This window comes from Malassezia vespertilionis, chromosome 7 (assembly GCF_029542925.1).
Source record: "Malassezia vespertilionis chromosome 7, complete sequence".
In the NCBI taxonomy this organism is placed as follows: domain Eukaryota; kingdom Fungi; phylum Basidiomycota; class Malasseziomycetes; order Malasseziales; family Malasseziaceae; genus Malassezia; species Malassezia vespertilionis.
Window position 1 is genome coordinate 421,808 of NC_079253.1, and position 15,973 is coordinate 437,780.

The 15,973-nt window shown below is 57.5% G+C and overlaps 9 protein-coding genes across 9 annotated transcripts; 5 read left to right on the forward strand and 4 right to left on the reverse strand.

Moving 5' to 3' along the window:
• Positions 1-11: 11 nt before the first annotated feature.
• Positions 12-1,169, forward strand: STP22 (suppressor protein stp22 of temperature-sensitive alpha-factor receptor and arginine permease; the record flags this gene model as incomplete). The annotated part of the gene is made up of 3 exons (XM_056208310.1): positions 12-59; positions 97-172; positions 199-1,169. 3 exons carry the CDS (start codon positions 12-14, stop codon positions 1,167-1,169), a joined length of 1,095 nt encoding a protein of 364 aa, XP_056064285.1.
• Positions 1,170-2,382: 1,213 nt separating this feature from the next.
• URE1 (urease) lies at positions 2,383-4,827 on the forward strand (the record flags this gene model as incomplete). Its single annotated transcript, XM_056208311.1, has 1 exon — positions 2,383-4,827. The coding sequence occupies one exon, from the start codon at positions 2,383-2,385 to the stop codon at positions 4,825-4,827; it is 2,445 nt and encodes an 814-aa protein (XP_056064286.1).
• Positions 4,828-4,927: 100 nt separating this feature from the next.
• MVES1_003496 (uncharacterized protein) lies at positions 4,928-6,026 on the reverse strand (the record flags this gene model as incomplete). The annotated part of the gene is given in 4 exon segments (XM_056208312.1): positions 4,928-4,939; positions 4,959-5,615; positions 5,659-5,771; positions 5,798-6,026. The coding sequence occupies 4 exon segments, from the start codon at positions 6,024-6,026 to the stop codon at positions 4,928-4,930; spliced, it is 1,011 nt and encodes a 336-aa protein (XP_056064287.1).
• A 95-nt stretch (positions 6,027-6,121) lies between these two features.
• MVES1_003497 (protein disulfide-isomerase) lies at positions 6,122-7,342 on the forward strand (the record flags this gene model as incomplete). The annotated part of the gene is made up of 1 exon (XM_056208313.1): positions 6,122-7,342. One exon carries the CDS (start codon positions 6,122-6,124, stop codon positions 7,340-7,342), a length of 1,221 nt encoding a protein of 406 aa, XP_056064288.1.
• Positions 7,343-7,391: 49 nt separating this feature from the next.
• On the forward strand, positions 7,392-9,047 carry LCB4 (sphingosine kinase; the record flags this gene model as incomplete). The annotated part of the gene is made up of 1 exon (XM_056208314.1): positions 7,392-9,047. One exon carries the CDS (start codon positions 7,392-7,394, stop codon positions 9,045-9,047), a length of 1,656 nt encoding a protein of 551 aa, XP_056064289.1.
• Positions 9,048-9,090: 43 nt separating this feature from the next.
• Positions 9,091-11,203, reverse strand: TAP42 (Type 2A phosphatase-associated protein 42; the record flags this gene model as incomplete). Its single annotated transcript, XM_056208315.1, has 3 exons — positions 9,091-10,355; positions 10,402-10,409; positions 10,554-11,203. 3 exons carry the CDS (start codon positions 11,201-11,203, stop codon positions 9,091-9,093), a joined length of 1,923 nt encoding a protein of 640 aa, XP_056064290.1.
• Positions 11,204-11,584: 381 nt separating this feature from the next.
• On the forward strand, positions 11,585-12,247 carry ryh1 (GTPase Ryh1; the record flags this gene model as incomplete). The annotated part of the gene is made up of 1 exon (XM_056208316.1): positions 11,585-12,247. One exon carries the CDS (start codon positions 11,585-11,587, stop codon positions 12,245-12,247), a length of 663 nt encoding a protein of 220 aa, XP_056064291.1.
• Positions 12,248-12,273: 26 nt separating this feature from the next.
• On the reverse strand, positions 12,274-14,175 carry gpi1 (pig-Q; the record flags this gene model as incomplete). Its single annotated transcript, XM_056208317.1, has 1 exon — positions 12,274-14,175. The coding sequence occupies one exon, from the start codon at positions 14,173-14,175 to the stop codon at positions 12,274-12,276; it is 1,902 nt and encodes a 633-aa protein (XP_056064292.1).
• A 179-nt stretch (positions 14,176-14,354) lies between these two features.
• Positions 14,355-15,905, reverse strand: MVES1_003502 (uncharacterized protein; the record flags this gene model as incomplete). Its single annotated transcript, XM_056208318.1, has 3 exons — positions 14,355-14,522; positions 14,742-14,746; positions 15,038-15,905. 3 exons carry the CDS (start codon positions 15,903-15,905, stop codon positions 14,355-14,357), a joined length of 1,041 nt encoding a protein of 346 aa, XP_056064293.1.
• Between the last annotated feature and the right edge of the window lie 68 nt (positions 15,906-15,973).

Below are 15,973 nucleotides of genomic sequence, written 5' to 3' on the forward strand. Positions count from 1 at the left end.
TCCACTCCACCATGGACCGCCGCGCCGTGCAGCAATGGCTGCGCGAAGTGTGTGGCCCGGTATGTAGGATAGCGAAGCTTATATCAGTATTTACAGCGTGAGCGGATTTACATGGATGTGGACCGTGTCATGGATACTTTCCCGGGGCTGTCTCCGCGCACGGAGGTGTACAGTACGTGGCATTTGCGCTCACCGCAGCCTACGACGACGGCCGCACGGCTCTCTTGCTGTGCGTTGGAGGCACGATTCCTGTGTGTTACCACGGCGTTGTGTATAATATACCCATTCATATGTGGCTGCCGTATGCGTACCCCACAGAGGCACCGATCGTGTACGTGGTGCCGACGCAGGACATGCTTGTCCGGCAGAGCGCGTCTGTTGAGCTGAGTGGGCGTGTGACGGTCGACAACTTGCGTGTGTGGGAGCGCAAGCCAGAGGGCGCCGATATTGTCGAGGCCGTGCATGCGTGCCAGACTGCCTTTGCGCAGGTACCGCCCGTGTACGCAAAACAGGCGCCGAGCACGCAGCCGAGCACGCAGCCGAGCACGCCCAAGCCCCAACGTCCGCCCAAGCCAGGCTCCGTTGATACACTCCGGACCGCGCCGCCAAGGCCCGAGCGCCCCGACCTTGTGCGTACGGCACCGGAAACGCACCGCGCAGTGACGCCGCCGCGTCCTCCGAATCCAGAGCTTGTCGCATTGCATGCCACGGTGCATGCGAAACTCACAGCGCGTCTGCGAGAGCTGCGCTCTTCGATGACAAACGCCAATGCACAGCTCCGGCTCCTGCAGGAGGATTTGGCGCGCGGAAAACCTGCGATCGAGGACGAGATGCAGCGGCTGCACGCCGTCAAGGCTGTATGCATGACCAACGCGGAGCAACTGCGCGCGACCATTGACGAGGCGCGCGAGCGCACTGCAGAGATGGAGCAACGCCGCGACACGGACGTGGACGCGATGCTGGTTGCGACGAGCATTGTCGAGAACCAGCTGCTGCAGCTGGTCGCGGAGGATCAGGCGATCGAGGATACCCTGTACCAGCTGTGCCGTGCTCTGCATGCAGAGCACTTATCGCTGGACCATTTTATCAAACACACCCGTATGCTGGCAAGAGAGCAGTTTCTACGTCGCGCGCTCGTGCAAAAGATTGTGCGCGGGATTGGCTGGTAGCTACGATTCGACAAACTGGAGCGCGGCATGGGAGCTCTGGTGTCAGCAGCACAGCAGCGACATACCTCGACGGGTTTAACACCGACAGACGAGAGCGCAAGCTTCTTGTTGCGGACCACAAAATGACTATATTAGTTTCGCTCGCAACGTACCTGCGCACGGTCTTGGACTTGGTCCCGGTCAGCGCACCGATCAGCGTGCGGTCCGGATCGCTCAGTAGACGATAGGGCAGCGATTGTTTCTACGGTCAGCGGTAGGCATACGCACCGTGGCAAACGTGTGCTGCGCTTTCGGCGCGTCGCTCGAGAGGCCGAATACACTGTACCCGTCTTTCTCCCACTCACCGTACGCGTCGCGGTAGCTGCACGCCTGCTTCGTGCATCCAGGCGTGCTGGCCTTGGGGTACGTGAATATCACAGCGTTGGTCAGCTCGTGCACAGCTACGGGGTCGCCGTACTGGTCGGGCAGCGCGAGCCTTGGCAAAGCGTCGCCGACAAGCAACGTCTTTCCTGCAGCGCTCGTCTCAGCATGCACTTGCTTCGGCGCAGCTATAGCTTTAAATTTCTTTGCTGGGTGCGTGGGCTCTGGCGTTTCCGCGCGCTTCTGCGCGATCCGCCCCGAGTGGCGGCGTTGCATGGGGAGAGGAAAGTTCTGGCCCTCCACATGACGCGCCATCGTGGGTCCATGTTCGGCGGTGTGCGTGCACGATAGACGCGGTAGGCCGCGGCACGCTCTGCATGCCTCTGCCCGATTCCATGTATATCATACTACAACCTACCACGTCCTCCGCGCAACGAAAGGACAAGCTAGGATAAGCACCGCTGCAAACGTACATGCAGGACCGAGCCGCCCTCGATACCGAAATCTTTGGCCGTCTTCTCGTCGTTCCTGATGTCAGCATACAGGTAGTCTACCTACATTTGTTTCCCGCCAAAGATGAGGCGCTGCTGTGCAGGAGGAATACCCTCTTTCTCTTCTACACGCTCCTTGATCCGCGTGATCTGGCGTAAGATTGCGCGCGGCGTACCTTGTCTGTCGCATCAATGTCCAGCTCAATTTCTGCCATGAGTTGCTAGCCCACATACCCTTTCCGGTCAGCGTCTTGACCTTGATCAGCATAGTGGGATGCCGAGTCACAGCAGCGCGTGGCGTCCAACATGCACATGCACGTGGCATTTTTGTTCACTTGACGGCACACGCCGAGCTTCCTACGATGCATTTACTGCCGCGTGAGCGCGATAAACTATACTTGCGCGCCATTGGGCTGCTTGCGCAGCAGCGACTGTCGCGCGGGATGCGACTCAACGTAACAGAGGCCATTGCACTTTTGTCGTGTGTGCTTCATGAGCGCATTCGCGACGGGACCAACACAGTCGCCGCCCTTATGCAGCACGGCAAAACCATCCTTGGGTTCCGGCACGTCATGCCTGGTGTCGCACAGATCCTGCACGATGTCATGGTCGAAGGCACCTTCTTGGATGGCACATTCCTGGTCACGCTCACCGATCCGATCTGCACGCCAAACGGAAACTTGGAGGCGGCCATGTACGGCTCCGGCATCCCTCCCCCGGACTCGAACCTGTTTCCCCGGCTCGTCGGCCCCGAAGGCCCCGTACCTGGCGAGGTGATTGTTGATCCCAAGGCGAGTCCCATTGTTACATTTCCCGAGTACTCGCGCGTATACGCAAGAATGACCAACACGGGCGACCGCGCCGTGCAAGTCGGCTCGCACTACCCGCTCTTGAAAGTGAACCGCGCCATGGTGTTTCCACGCGAGCTTGTAGAAGGGCGCAAGCTTGACATTGCCGCTGGCACCGCGATCCGATTTGAGCCAGGCGACTCGAAACAGGTCGTGCTGGTGGATACGGCCTCCCGGCACAATAACGCGGAGCTTAAAGAGCGCGTGAAGCAAGAGATCCAGCTGGAGAAGCCTGCGCTCTTTACCATGTCCCGCGAACAGTATGCATCCATGTACGGCCCCACGGTCGGCGATCGCGTGCGCCTTGCAGACACGGATCTGTGGGCGGTGGTGGAAAAAGACTTTGCCGTTTACGGCGACGAGTGCTGTTTCGGCGGCGGAAAAGTCCTGCGCGACGGGATGGGCCAGGCGACGGGATGGCCGTCGCGCTACGTGCTGGATACGGTGGTGACCAATGCACTGATCATTGACTACACAGGGATTGTCAAGGCCGATATTGGCATCAAGGACGGGTACATTGTGGGCATCGGCAAAGCTGGCAATCCAGACACGATGACGGGCGTCACGCCCAGGATGGTGGTGGGTTCCTGCACCGAGGTAATCGCCGGCGAGGGCATGATTGTCACCGCTGGCGCACTCGACTCCCACACGCACTTTTTGTCTATGGACATGGTCGAAGAGGCGCTCGGCAGCGGTACAACAACCCTCATTGGCGGCGGCACAGGCCCCTCGGCTGGATCGCGCGCGACTACTTGCACGCCTGGCCCCTGGCACATCCGTACCATGTTCCACGCCACCGACACGATGCCAATCAATGTTCTCCTCACCGGAAAAGGCAACGACTCGAGCCCCGCACCACTCATCGAGCAAGTCGCCGCGGGATGTGGCGGCCTGAAAGTGCACGAAGATTGGGGCGCGACGCTGGATGTGGTTAATACTTGCCTAGAGGTGTGCGATACATACGATATTCAGTGCACGATCCACACCGACTCGCTGAATGAGTGTGCGTTTGTCGAAGATACAATCCGGGCATTCAATGGGCGCTCCATTCACACGTACCATTCCGAAGGCGCTGGCGGCGGCCACGCTCCTGATCTGATCCGTGTATGCAGCGAGCCGAACGTGCTGCCTTCGTCGACAAATCCGACGCGCCCATACGCAGTCAACACGCTGGACGAGCATCTGGACATGCTGATGGTGTGCCACCACTTGTCTAAAAATATTGCCGAAGACGTAGCCTTTGCAGACTCGCGCATCCGCGCCGAGACGATCGCCGCCGAGGATGTGCTGCAGGATTTGGGCGCGATTAGCATGATGAGCTCTGATTCGCAGGCCATGGGGCACGTTGGTGAGGTCATCTCGCGCACTTGGCGCACTGCTCACAAGATGAAGGTCGAACGCGGCCCTTTGCGCACCAAAACGCTCGAGCGCGACACACAAATTCGAGATAATGAGCGCATCAAGCGCTACGTGGCAAAGTATACTATTAACCCCGCCATTTCGCACGGTATTAGCCACGTTATTGGGTCTGTGGAGGTGGGAAAGCTCGCTGATCTGGTCCTGTACCGCCCGGACAACTTTGGCACGCGCCCGGAAATGATTATCAAGGGAGGACAAATTGCCATGGCCAACATTGGCGACAACAACGGAAGTATCCCGACTGTACAGCCCATCTATTTGCGCCGCACCTGGGGCTTCCAGCCCGGCTGCGCCGCCCGCAACAGCGTCAACTTTGTGAGCAAGGCCAGTATGCCGACTATGGCCACCTATGGGATCCAGAAGCACTGCATTCCTGTCGAGGGGTGCCGCAAGCTTACAAAACAGGACATGAAACTGAACACCGCATTGCCTACGATCGAAGTTGACCCAGAGACGTACGACGTATACGCAGACGGCCATCTCTTGTCGATGCTACCGGCTACAGAACTTGCAATGACACAAGGCGCTTGCGTTTTTTAATCTTTTACATTTGCACGCCGCAGCGCATGATTTCGTACACGCACAGGGACGCGCGCCCAGTACGCCTCTTGCGCTGCACCCTCCAAAATGCTCGCACTTGTCACCCCCAGGTCTGCAACGCCCTCGCGTACAAGGGTGACCAAACGAGCAGCTGCTGCACCCGTCGCACAGCGCACAAACACACAGGCTTGGCCGGCATCCATTTCCACGTAATCCACGCCGTTCGGCAGCAGCCGCGCCAGCGCCGCTTTGTACGCGGCCTGTGTCCTTTCGTGCGGGCCCATCGCCAGGGCAACAATTGTATGCAGAGGATATAGTTGTAAGGAAATACTTGCCCTTGCAGCACGCGCTTTGGCTGCCTCTGTATTCTGCAGCACTAAATCACGGTGCCATGCAATGTATTCGTCGACCAGAATTTTCCAGCGGTGAATAGGGAGGCAGCGCAAATGGTGATACACGGCATGCGCCACAGCGGCCGGGACTTGCTTTGGGAGCCAATCCCGCGGCGTGTCCCATCCCCAGAAGCGGGTCAGCGTTTGTGCTGCGTCCGGATCCAGCACGACAAAAGCATGCTTCATGCACGTCGTAGGCGGCACAGCAGGTGCGGTGCCATATTCAGACGGTGGGTATACCGCATAGATGCGTGGTTGTCCGCCGTGCGGGCGCGGTGTGCTATGCAACACGGCAAGGAGCGACGTTGCAATCGTTAGTGCATCGCTCGCGTGCTCTACAGCATTTTCAATAAATACAGTGCTCGGCTGGCAAGGGGCATGAAACGCAACTTGACACTGCGGTTGGGGCTGGGTACGGGTAAGCAGGCGCCAAACGTACCTCTACCGCGCCGAGCGGCGCCAAATGGCGGAGTGCGGCGGCGACGTCGTGCACCGACGTGCACCCAAGCGCGTGCGCACCTGCACATGCCACAATACGCGCTGCATGTATGGCTAGGGTCAGCAGTGCAGTAACGTACGTGTTCCTGCTTTCACCGCGTCGTTGACCATGGTCGCCAGCGGATCCGTTCGCTGTGCACACCACCAGGGCGACACCCAGTTCATAAGCACCGCCGCCAAAGGCGCCGCGCCCTCGATCTGCTCTACTGTAGGGTCCACGCTCGCACTCGGAGGCACCGGCTGCGGCGCGCAGCGGTGTGCATGCGGCCGTTTCGTGCCCGCGACGCTGCGAGGGACAAAACCCGGCATGGTATACCCGATCTGTGTTAGATCGGGCGTGCCGTTCCACGTCACCAATCGGCCGATAGCCTCGTTGTCGAACGACGTGCCGCTTGGCTTGTACTATGATGCTGCGGGCGAGTGGTTTGATTTGCGTGGCACTGCTGGGCGCCGTACTTGTTCACGCATCGAATGTGCTGGATTTGACAAAGACGACTGCGTTCGATGCTGTCGTAGGCAAAGAGGTCGGTGCGCTGGTTGAGTACTTTGCGCCTTGGTGCGGCCACTGCAAGAACCTCGCGCCGGAATACGAAAAGGTGGCCGACTCATTTGCCTCGAAAAGCAACAAGGTTGTGATTGGAAAGGTAGATGCTGACTCGAATCGCGAGCTTGGTTCGCGCGCGGGCGTCAAGGGGTTCCCGACGATTCTTTTTTACCCTGCGCAATCCACCGACCCGGTGGAATACCGCGGCGCCCGCACTGCCGAGGCAATCGCCGATTTTGTGACACAGCAAAGCAAGGTGCGCTCAAAGATGGCACCGTCCGAGCCGTCCGCAGTGGTCGAGGTGACCGCGGACGACTTTGACGCGATCGTCATGGATCCCAAGAAAGATGTACTCGTCGAGTTTTACGCTCCTTGGTGCGGATACTGCAAAAAGCTCGCGCCGATTTACGAATCTATGGCTCAGGTCTTCCGCCGTGACAGCAACTGCGTAGTTGCCAAGATCGATATGGACAATGAGGACAACGCAGCTGTGCGCAAGCGGTTCCAGATCAAGTCGTTCCCCACCCTGCTCTTCTTTCCCGCAGGCTCTGACGACAAATGGCCGCGCCCTTACATCAAGGAACGCACCGAAGAGGACTTTATTGCTTTTATGAACGAAAAGTGCTTTACCTTCCGCAACAAGGACGGTACACTGGGCAGCCTCGCCGGGCGTCTGCCATCGCTTGATGGCCTTGCTTCGCGCTTCTACCACGCCGCTGCAGACGCGCGCGATACACTTGTCCAGGACGCGAAGCGCTTCGCCGGCGAGCTGACGGAAAAGGAGATGTCGCCGGCCAAGGACGAAGCCGCGCGGTACTATTTGCGCGTAATGGAACGTGCTTCACGGGACGGTCTCGAGTACGTCAAGCGCGAGAGCGAGCGGATCAGCAAGATTATTGCCAAGCACACGGCGGGCACAACGCAGCTTGCGGGCGAAAAGTTGGACCAGCTTCAGCGCAAGGCAAATGTGCTGAGCGCATTCCTCAACAAACGCATTGCCGATAGTATTGACCGGGCCGTCAAGTCTGCCGAGGCCGAAAAGGCACAGCAGACCGCAGCGGAAACGCACGAGGAGCTCTAAGTAGACTTGTATCCTTCACGCCGCCTCCACTTTCTTAACCCGATCCACTATGCAGCCACGGGAGGGAGCGGCGCTACATGCGACCGTGCATGACCTCGGCGCGCAGCTGGTGTTGCAGGAGGATACGCTGCGCATTACACTTGAGTCTGTCAGCGGCGACTGGCTGCATGTTCCAGTGGAGCTCGTTCTCGATGCTAGCGTCGCAATCCACGCAGATGCATGTGTCTTGACGCTGAACATGCTTGCGCCAAAGCAGCACACGCACTCGATGCTGTCGTGCTTTGGCAAGCGCAAGGTAAAAGTAACGCATGTGCTTACGCGTGCTCAATGGCGAGAGCGAGGCAGCGACCCCACCGTCGCGCGCCTTTTTTCGCTCAAAATCAAAGCAAACGTACCCGTAGCATCGCATGCCGCGGCGCTCGCGTGGTGCAAATCCTTGCTGGGACACGCATACAAGGATGTAAAACAAGGCCGTAATGCATTGGTAATTTGCAATCCAAAGGGGGGGCAAGGCCGCGGCGAGTCTCTGTGCAAAGCGCACGTCGAGCCGCTCTTGCAAGCGGCCAGATGCACCGTCACCACCTACATGACCCAAAAAAGACACGACGCATTTGAGTACGTGTACCACGCAGACCTTTCATCGTACCAAGTGCTTGTATGTGTTGGCGGGGACGGCACGGCACATGAAATCGTGAACGCTGCGTCGGCACGTCCCGACGCAAGCGACGCGCTGCAGATTCCATTGGCAGTGATCCCGACCGGGAGCGGAAACGGGATGTATGTTAGTATTCACGGTGTTGGCACTGGGTTCAACGTCCCGCTCGCGTGCCTTAGTGCGATCAAAGGCCGGCCGCACGCCCAGCAGCTCTGCACGGTGACACAAGCTACGTCGTTGTATGCCTCTGCGCCTAACGTGCCGTATCCCATGGTGCAAACTGCTGCAAACGGCGAATCCTACGTGCAGTTCTACTCTTTTCTCTCCCAGGCAATCGGGCTTATGGCCGACGTCGATCTCGGCACGGAGGCATTCCGGTGGATCGGCGACTTGCGGTTCGCACTTGGGTACGTCGTCGGCGCCATTCGGAACAGGCGGTGCGATATCGACGTGGACGTGGTTTTTGGGCGCGACGGCGGCCCTTTCACCGAGCCGTTCGAGGCGCCCAAAGGGGCATTCGATGCACAAGAGGGCGAGGCGCACACACTGCGCTACAACTCCATCCTGGACCCCATCCCGGAGCCAAAGCCGGTCTTGGACTGGCACGAGTGCACCACCATGCCACGCGAACACGAAATGGAGGTATGGACACGGATCAAGGCTGCAGTCTCGAGTCTGTATTCGGGCAAGATGCCGTACGTCGCGCGCTCGCTCAAGGCGTTCCCTTATGCACACCCCGCCGACGGCTACTTGGATGTGCTGATCCAGACGCAAAACTCGAGCGTGGTGGAGAAGATTAGCGCAACGGCGCACGGCGAACGGGGCAAGCATATACACGATAACAACATCTCCTATTTTAAAGTGCGCGCTTTGCGCGTAACGCCGCACAGAGTCCACGACAATGCTCAACACTACCTGAGTATTGACGGCGAAATGATGCCCTACGGTCCGTTCCAGGTAGAAATCTCTCCACTTTTCCTCCGTGTCTTGACACTCTCGGATGGCGAATGGCACGCGCCGATTCACGGGCCCCATGGCAAGGACATATAGGGAATAGCTATGGCATACAGACAATGCAATGGCCAAAAATGGTTCAGCCACGGTTCATGGTATTTCCAGCGCCGCGCATGTGCGTCTCTGTATATGTATCCCAGTGGATCGCTTCGCGGCGCGCCGCTTCTTCCGCCTCTTCCCCGGCGCGCGTTCCATCCAGCTCGGCAAGCTCTGTGCGGCGCTCGCGCGGTGTGGAATCTTGGCCGCGTGAAGCATCGCTTTCTATAATGTTGCCGCGCCTGCGCTCTTCTTCCAGGTACTGGTCGATCGACATGGTCGGGAGGCGGTGCGATGGGCGGAATACCGCTTCTCTGAGTTGCGAGCGCTGATCACCAGGTGCTTGTTGCGCCGCCCCACCACCGGCGCTGCTTCCCGTAATCACGAATGGCCGGAGTGGCTTGCCTTGCTCGCCAAGGAGCGGCCCGCCGCTCTTTCCTGCAAACCAGCGCGAGTCGAGACGCCACTCAGACTCGTGCAATGGCTGCTTTTCCGCGCGCGCATCGTCCTGCGGCACCATGCGCAAGAGCTCCAGTTCCTGCTGTGCAGTTTCCATCGTGGACGAGGTACGGATCGCATGCAAAACAATGAGCATCAGTAAGTATTCGCGCAAGTTGCGCGGCTGCCGCGTTTCGTACGTCGGGCTTTTGGTAATGTCGACTTGGTCTATTTCGTCGTCGTCGTCGTCGTCATTCACACTGCCAGATAGAATTAGCAGGTCGTAGAATGGATCATTGCTTGCTGGCGGCACTTGCGAGCTTTGCGGGTCGCGTTTCTGTTGCGCATTTCGGAACTCGGTGCGGAACGCATCCAAGTACTGCTTGACTTGGCGCTCCAGCTGCAGCAGCTGGATCTTGAGGTGCCTGCGCTCGCCCGGATCAGGGCGATTTCCAGTGTTTTCTTTTTCGCTATTCAGGACCTGCTGCCGCGTCATCATTGCAACAGCGTGTGGCAACGCCTTGTGACGCTGCACAGAAGCAAAGAAGAGGCGACCGGCACCGAGCGCTGCTTCCACCTGCTTCCGCCGCTGCATCATCCTATCGCCATCCGGTTTAGGCCGTAAGTTTGATTCAAGCTCGGTCTGCAGACTTGGGATGAGAAACACGCGCAAAGAGCGCGTGGAAATCTCCCACAAGCAGTCGTTTTCGCTAATTACCGCGAGTGCGTCGGCCATGCGTGCCGCGTCACCGAGGTGGCGGAGTGCTTTTTGAGACGAATCATCGGTGTTAGATGGGCTATGCAGTGATGCGAGACGGAATGCCTCGTCCAGCAGTTCCGTAAGCGACTCGCCGTGCGTTTCCGACATGGCTGGAGCAAAGATGCGTAATAATGCTACATTTACTAATCATCGCACGGCTCTCCCTAGTGTTTCGCGTAGGAATAGTGTAGCGCGACGGTGGCCCATATTGTGCCCGCGGCGGACAACTCCACCGACGCAAAGATTGCGACGAAAAACGCGAGGGAAATGAGAGGGTGGTAATACATGTAATAGCTGGTGTGAGTGACGCGAAAACGTACACAGCCCCGGTAAGGCGCGCGTCAAAACGCAGTGCGGCTTGCTGCACCTGCACCGTATTTTTTCCGTAGCTGTTTTGGATCCGTACTTGTGCATGGGAAGCCATGTAGCCACGCACGGGTCTTGCATAGGTCTCGCCTTGCGGTGTGATGATCCCTGTCGACCACGGTACAACCCCTGCCAGTAGCGGGAACCGCAGCATCTGCGTCGGAGCAAAAGGCTCGTGACGAAAAGGGCGCTTGATCGTGCGCATCGCTCTTGCAAGCCAGCGCACGATGCGCGGCTCGGGGATCAGGAGTGCTGTACGATATGCATGGTACAGCGTCTCCTCCTCGCCGCTTTTCAGCCACAGATCTGCTGCCAGCACCGGCAGCTCGTCGACATGGTTCTCCGCAGCCACGGTCAGTTCCAGCGATACGTCGTACTGGTGATCCCGGTGAAAGAGCGGATGGACGACGTCGTTCTGCCAGGCGAGCAAGTCCTCAGGGCCCGCATCTAGCAGCACCGAGCATGTATAAGGGCCATTTTCGCTGCGGTCAGTGGGACAAGCCACGTACGTTTGATGGAAATAGATGTCTTTGGATACAGCTCCCACAGGGACCCAAGTGTAGTAAAAGCCGATGTACGCAGCAATCGCCATCGCAATGCAAGCGGCATGCAGCGCTCCTAGCAGCATCGTACGCAACATGACACGATGCGCCGTTGGCGAAATAAATAGCGCATAAAATATGGCGCACACAACTGCGAGAGGACGCACAACCAAGAGCTCCCACACCAATAGGACACCAGCAATCACCCTCTCTACAATCATCTCAGCTCCTGCTCTTGATACAGATCGGTCCCGACGCACATAAGCACGTCTCTGCTCCATTCGTCTGCGTGAGAGCGACATAGGCCGCCCCAAGGGTACACGGCGCGTCGTCATACGGCAAGCGACAATGCGGAGAGGCCGAAAGGCCGCGCGCCACGTGGCTATAATGTCCTGCCCGCAACGTTCTGCGCGGCGTTGCGGGTTGTCATCATGGCGACCAACGTCGCGGCAGCTGCAAACGAGTATGCGAGCTCAATGCGCAAGTTCAAGCTCGTATTTCTTGGCGAGCAATCGGTAGGAAAGACCTCGTTGATTACGCGGTTCATGTACGATACGTTTGATGCAAACTACCAGGCAACAATTGGCATCGATTTCTTGTCCAAGACCATGTACCTGGACGACAGGACGGTGCGTTTGCAGCTCTGGGATACGGCAGGACAGGAGCGGTTTCGGTCTTTGATTCCCTCATACATTCGCGACTCCTCCGTTGCGATCGTCGTGTATGATGTCACAAGCCGCGACTCGTTCAAGTCTACGTCAAAGTGGGTTGAGGATGTGCGTGCAGAGCGTGGGAACGAGGTCATTATTGCACTCGTTGGGAACAAGACAGATCTGGGCGATAAGCGGTACGTGTCCGGCACAATTAACAACAGTGAGGTATCCTCGGAAGAAGGCGAACAGCGCGCAAAGGAGTACAACAATGTCATGTTTATCGAAACCTCGGCCAAGGCGGGCCACAATGTCAAGAATTTGTTCAAAAAGATTGCGCATGCGCTTCCTGGTGTGGAAGAGCAGGCTGCGGACGGTGCTGCCCACCAGACGATCGACGTCTCCGCGCAAGTACCCGAGGAGAAATCGTCCTGTCAATGTTAATAGAGTAGACGGATAGAATGGGTTTACTATTTACAGTCTAGCGACGGCCATGGATCACCACGCAGTACAGCAGAGCAAAGGCGCGGGAGCGCAAAGTACGGACTGCACGCTTGCAAGAGAGGCGCGAGAATCGCAAAGAGCGACACAGGCACGCATTCTAGTTGGTAGACGGACGCAAAAAAGTGTGTGTGCGCCTTGCGGGGACGGAAAACAAATGTTGCGGGGAGGTACATGGGATTGCACAGTCGCACAACAAGCTCGTAGAGAGGCAGCGCACTTTGCACTCCTATCCACGTCGCGATCCCACCGTGAAGTAGGAGGCTGAATAACTGGATAAGCGCAGAGGTCATGTAGAATAGAAGCACTGTGGGAAAGAGGAACACGACCATGGTAAACAAAATCGTGCCCAAGCACAGCTGGTCAACCTCGTATTGCGCTTCGTCGAGTCGGCCGCCGTGCAGTGCATTTCTTTTCTTGCCTTGGAACATGTCAAACAATGCACCCGCGCTGCGTGTACAGAAGTGGTATACGTGACGGAGCACCGTGTGCATGACAAAAATGTGTGCAGTGAGTGCCCACAAGATATCGAGCCACATGGCAAGCATGACCGAGAGACCCAAGTATCTGCTAACCCATGCGGATAGGTGCAGAAAAGTCGTGGTACGCGCTTGGAAAGGCGCGAGGATATAGCGCGTATGTGTCTCGCATACACTCACCATCGTATCGCGAATGAACATGGCGAGCTCCGTATTGAGCTTGATCCCGAGCGGCCAGTGCGCAAGCCAATCAAACACTTGCCGCAGCTGCGGCGCTGCGATCAGCGCAAGCAAAGAAGCGATGTATGCTTGTACGGACGCCATGTTTGTACAAAGAGCAGCGCTCGCAATGTACCCTGCGGCCATATCAAGCACGTACAGACCAAGCATATTCCACGCTCGCGCCGCTGCTCGCGCTGCCGCTGGGACAAGCTGCTCGATGTTCGCGACATTGCCCGCGGCAATCGCCGAAAGTACACTCGCATACAGCTGCCAATACGCAAGCCATGCGAGCACTGACTGTATACGAAATCGAATGCGGCCATACAGCGCTGCTCTGTGCAGCAAGGCGATGTGTGGCGCACTCGGCGCCGTCCCTATCCATACGTAAGAATGTGCATGCTGCGTCCATGCATAAGACGACATGTTTATGTACCGCACCGCGGCACAAAATCCGGCACCGGGCTGCATCGCTTTCGGCGTGGCCATCTCTGCACCGCGTTTTGGATCCATGGCGATAAACTGCTCGAGTTTTGTAGGCGCTTGGCTCGGCACGTCGTTACATGGCAGCCACTGCAGCTTTGCAGCGTTTGGCCGGGGAAATAGCAGTATGGCAACATGGCAGTTGGGTGCGAATTGGCCTGCATGGATCCTAGGGTCAGTGTGTATGCGCACGTACCAATTTAGTTGCGGTGCAAATGCATGCTCTTTTGCCAACACTGCGTGAAACGAATGCGCCTTGGGTGCCTCTGCATGCGGCAGTGATTGAGTGGACCATGTGCCAATGGGTGCAGCACTCTGCGCACCGTGCAATGACCGCACATGTCTGCCAGGGCTAAGGCCCGCGGCCACAAAAATGAGCTCGTGCGGTACATTCGAAATACACCAGCCGTACACCACGCCCTGGTCCTGTACAGGCCTTTCTCCGCATGGCCAGTAGATGCGCACGTACTTGCACATGCATGCACGCGGCTCTGGAGATGTAGCGCGCGGCTCCGGCTTGTATTCTGGGAGTCGAAGTGCTGTGCCCAGTACGGGGTGCGACATCATATAAGCGGCATGATCATCGGCCCATTTCACTTCCGCCGTACTCTTCCACTGCGACGCGCATTTTACGCCGCATACCAGCACCAACACCAGCACCGCTGCGACCACAAATCGCGGATCCGGCATCGCGCACGGCGGGCACGGCTCGGAACGGCGTCGTGAGTGGAGGCAAATGCGTTCCAATTTTCATGCTGGGTCGTCTATCATCCCGCAGCGTGCCCAATGGGACACATGCGCTGTATCTGTGCTATACAACCCAGCATCCACGCAAGAAATAGCGTTCCTTGTGGGCGCTTCTTGGCATGCTATTGCTTCGCTTGGTTTGCGCCATTGGTATTGATCTCGCCTGTTTCTGTGTTGATCAGGCCCAAGCTCGGCCCATTCGACCCGCCTTTCCCTGCCTCGCGCGCACGCTTCGAATCTTCCGCCTGCATTTGAATCAGGCGCTCCTGAAACACATGCGCACGCTCGAGCTGTAAGAACGTGTAAGTCGACATTCAACGCGGGAGAAACTACTCACCTCCTTCGTGTGATGCAGGCACTCAAGATAGTCGTCCTTTTGCGGCAGGCACTCGGACGGCGCATCCGCCGTCACGTAGCACTTCCGGAAATCTTGCCAGAACGAAAAGCAGCGCGATGGACCTGCAGTCAGTAGGGCGCCTGCCCTGTACTAACCTCCGTAATAACCATACCCGGACTATTGCGGCGAAGGTGTCAGTACCAATGTCTATTGCGCCGTGCATGCTCTACTACTCACCGCCATGCTAAAACGTCCAATACCAGGTTCGGGGTAGTCAGCAACACGGCCGGCGACGACCGCCGAAAGCGTGCACGTGACAACATCGGGCAACACATGGCATTCGGTGCTATGTCCCGGCGCGGCGCAGCAAGCGGCGATGTATTAGAATCCAGCGGTGCTCGCAGCGCCCAGCGCAAAGGAGCTGGCCGTGGACGTGCTCATATTCTCTGCTATTTGCCTGTGATTCACAGCTGAGGTCAATAGTGCCATTGTACATACAATCAATAAAATAAACGGCACAAAGCATGATTATTCGCTCGTGCGGCGTTAGCTTGTGTGCGTGGGGACCGAGGGGTAGTGGCTTGCAGTTGTTCACAAAAATCGGTTTCCCAGTTTCGAGATTATCTTCTTCTAGCTTGGTGTGTATGCGCAATGGGCAAGGTACTTGTGTCTCGTCCAGGCGCACGAGAAACACGCCCGACTCGGTAAGTTTGTGTTTCCAGCTCAATTGCACGGACTGAAATGAAGCACATACGCTGCCATTTCGGTACGTCATGGGATACGTCTGTCTTGCCATGAGGCTCTTTTTTATCACGCCAAAATGCGTCTCTGAGAGGCGGCCCGTCTCCGGTGCCGTAGCGCGCAATTCGTATGCTGGCGGAATGCTCAAACTTCTCGTGACGGAGCCGATACAGTGCCCGTCCGGCCCATATACAAAAGCAACGTGCAGCCCGGGCCGTTTTATCTTGAGCAGGACCTCGCCATCTGGACCTGCCACATGGATGCAATAGTTCGCTGGGTTGTAAAACTTGCGCTTTTCAATAGGATCACACGACATGGTGCCGAGTCTGCGTCCATCGGGGGTGTACAGCCCCATGACTACATTTACAAAGTAGTTGCCCAAAGGTTTTAGGCCATTCCGGACCATGATCACGGACGATTGGTGTAGTAGTTGCTCGAATGCATCGTGCAAATCAGAGTAGGGCGGCGGCGCGCCACGCTCAGAGCTTGCGTACGCATCATTCTTGTCTATCTGGTAATCCTCCAGCACGTCAAAAGTATCTAGATCGGACGCCCCGCAGTCGCTCTCGACTCCGTCGACTTTGCCGTGCTCCATGTGTTACTTTGCCAAGGTTGTGGGGAAATACGTTTGTGAAATAATTGCCCCGCCCCAACGCAGGTGCA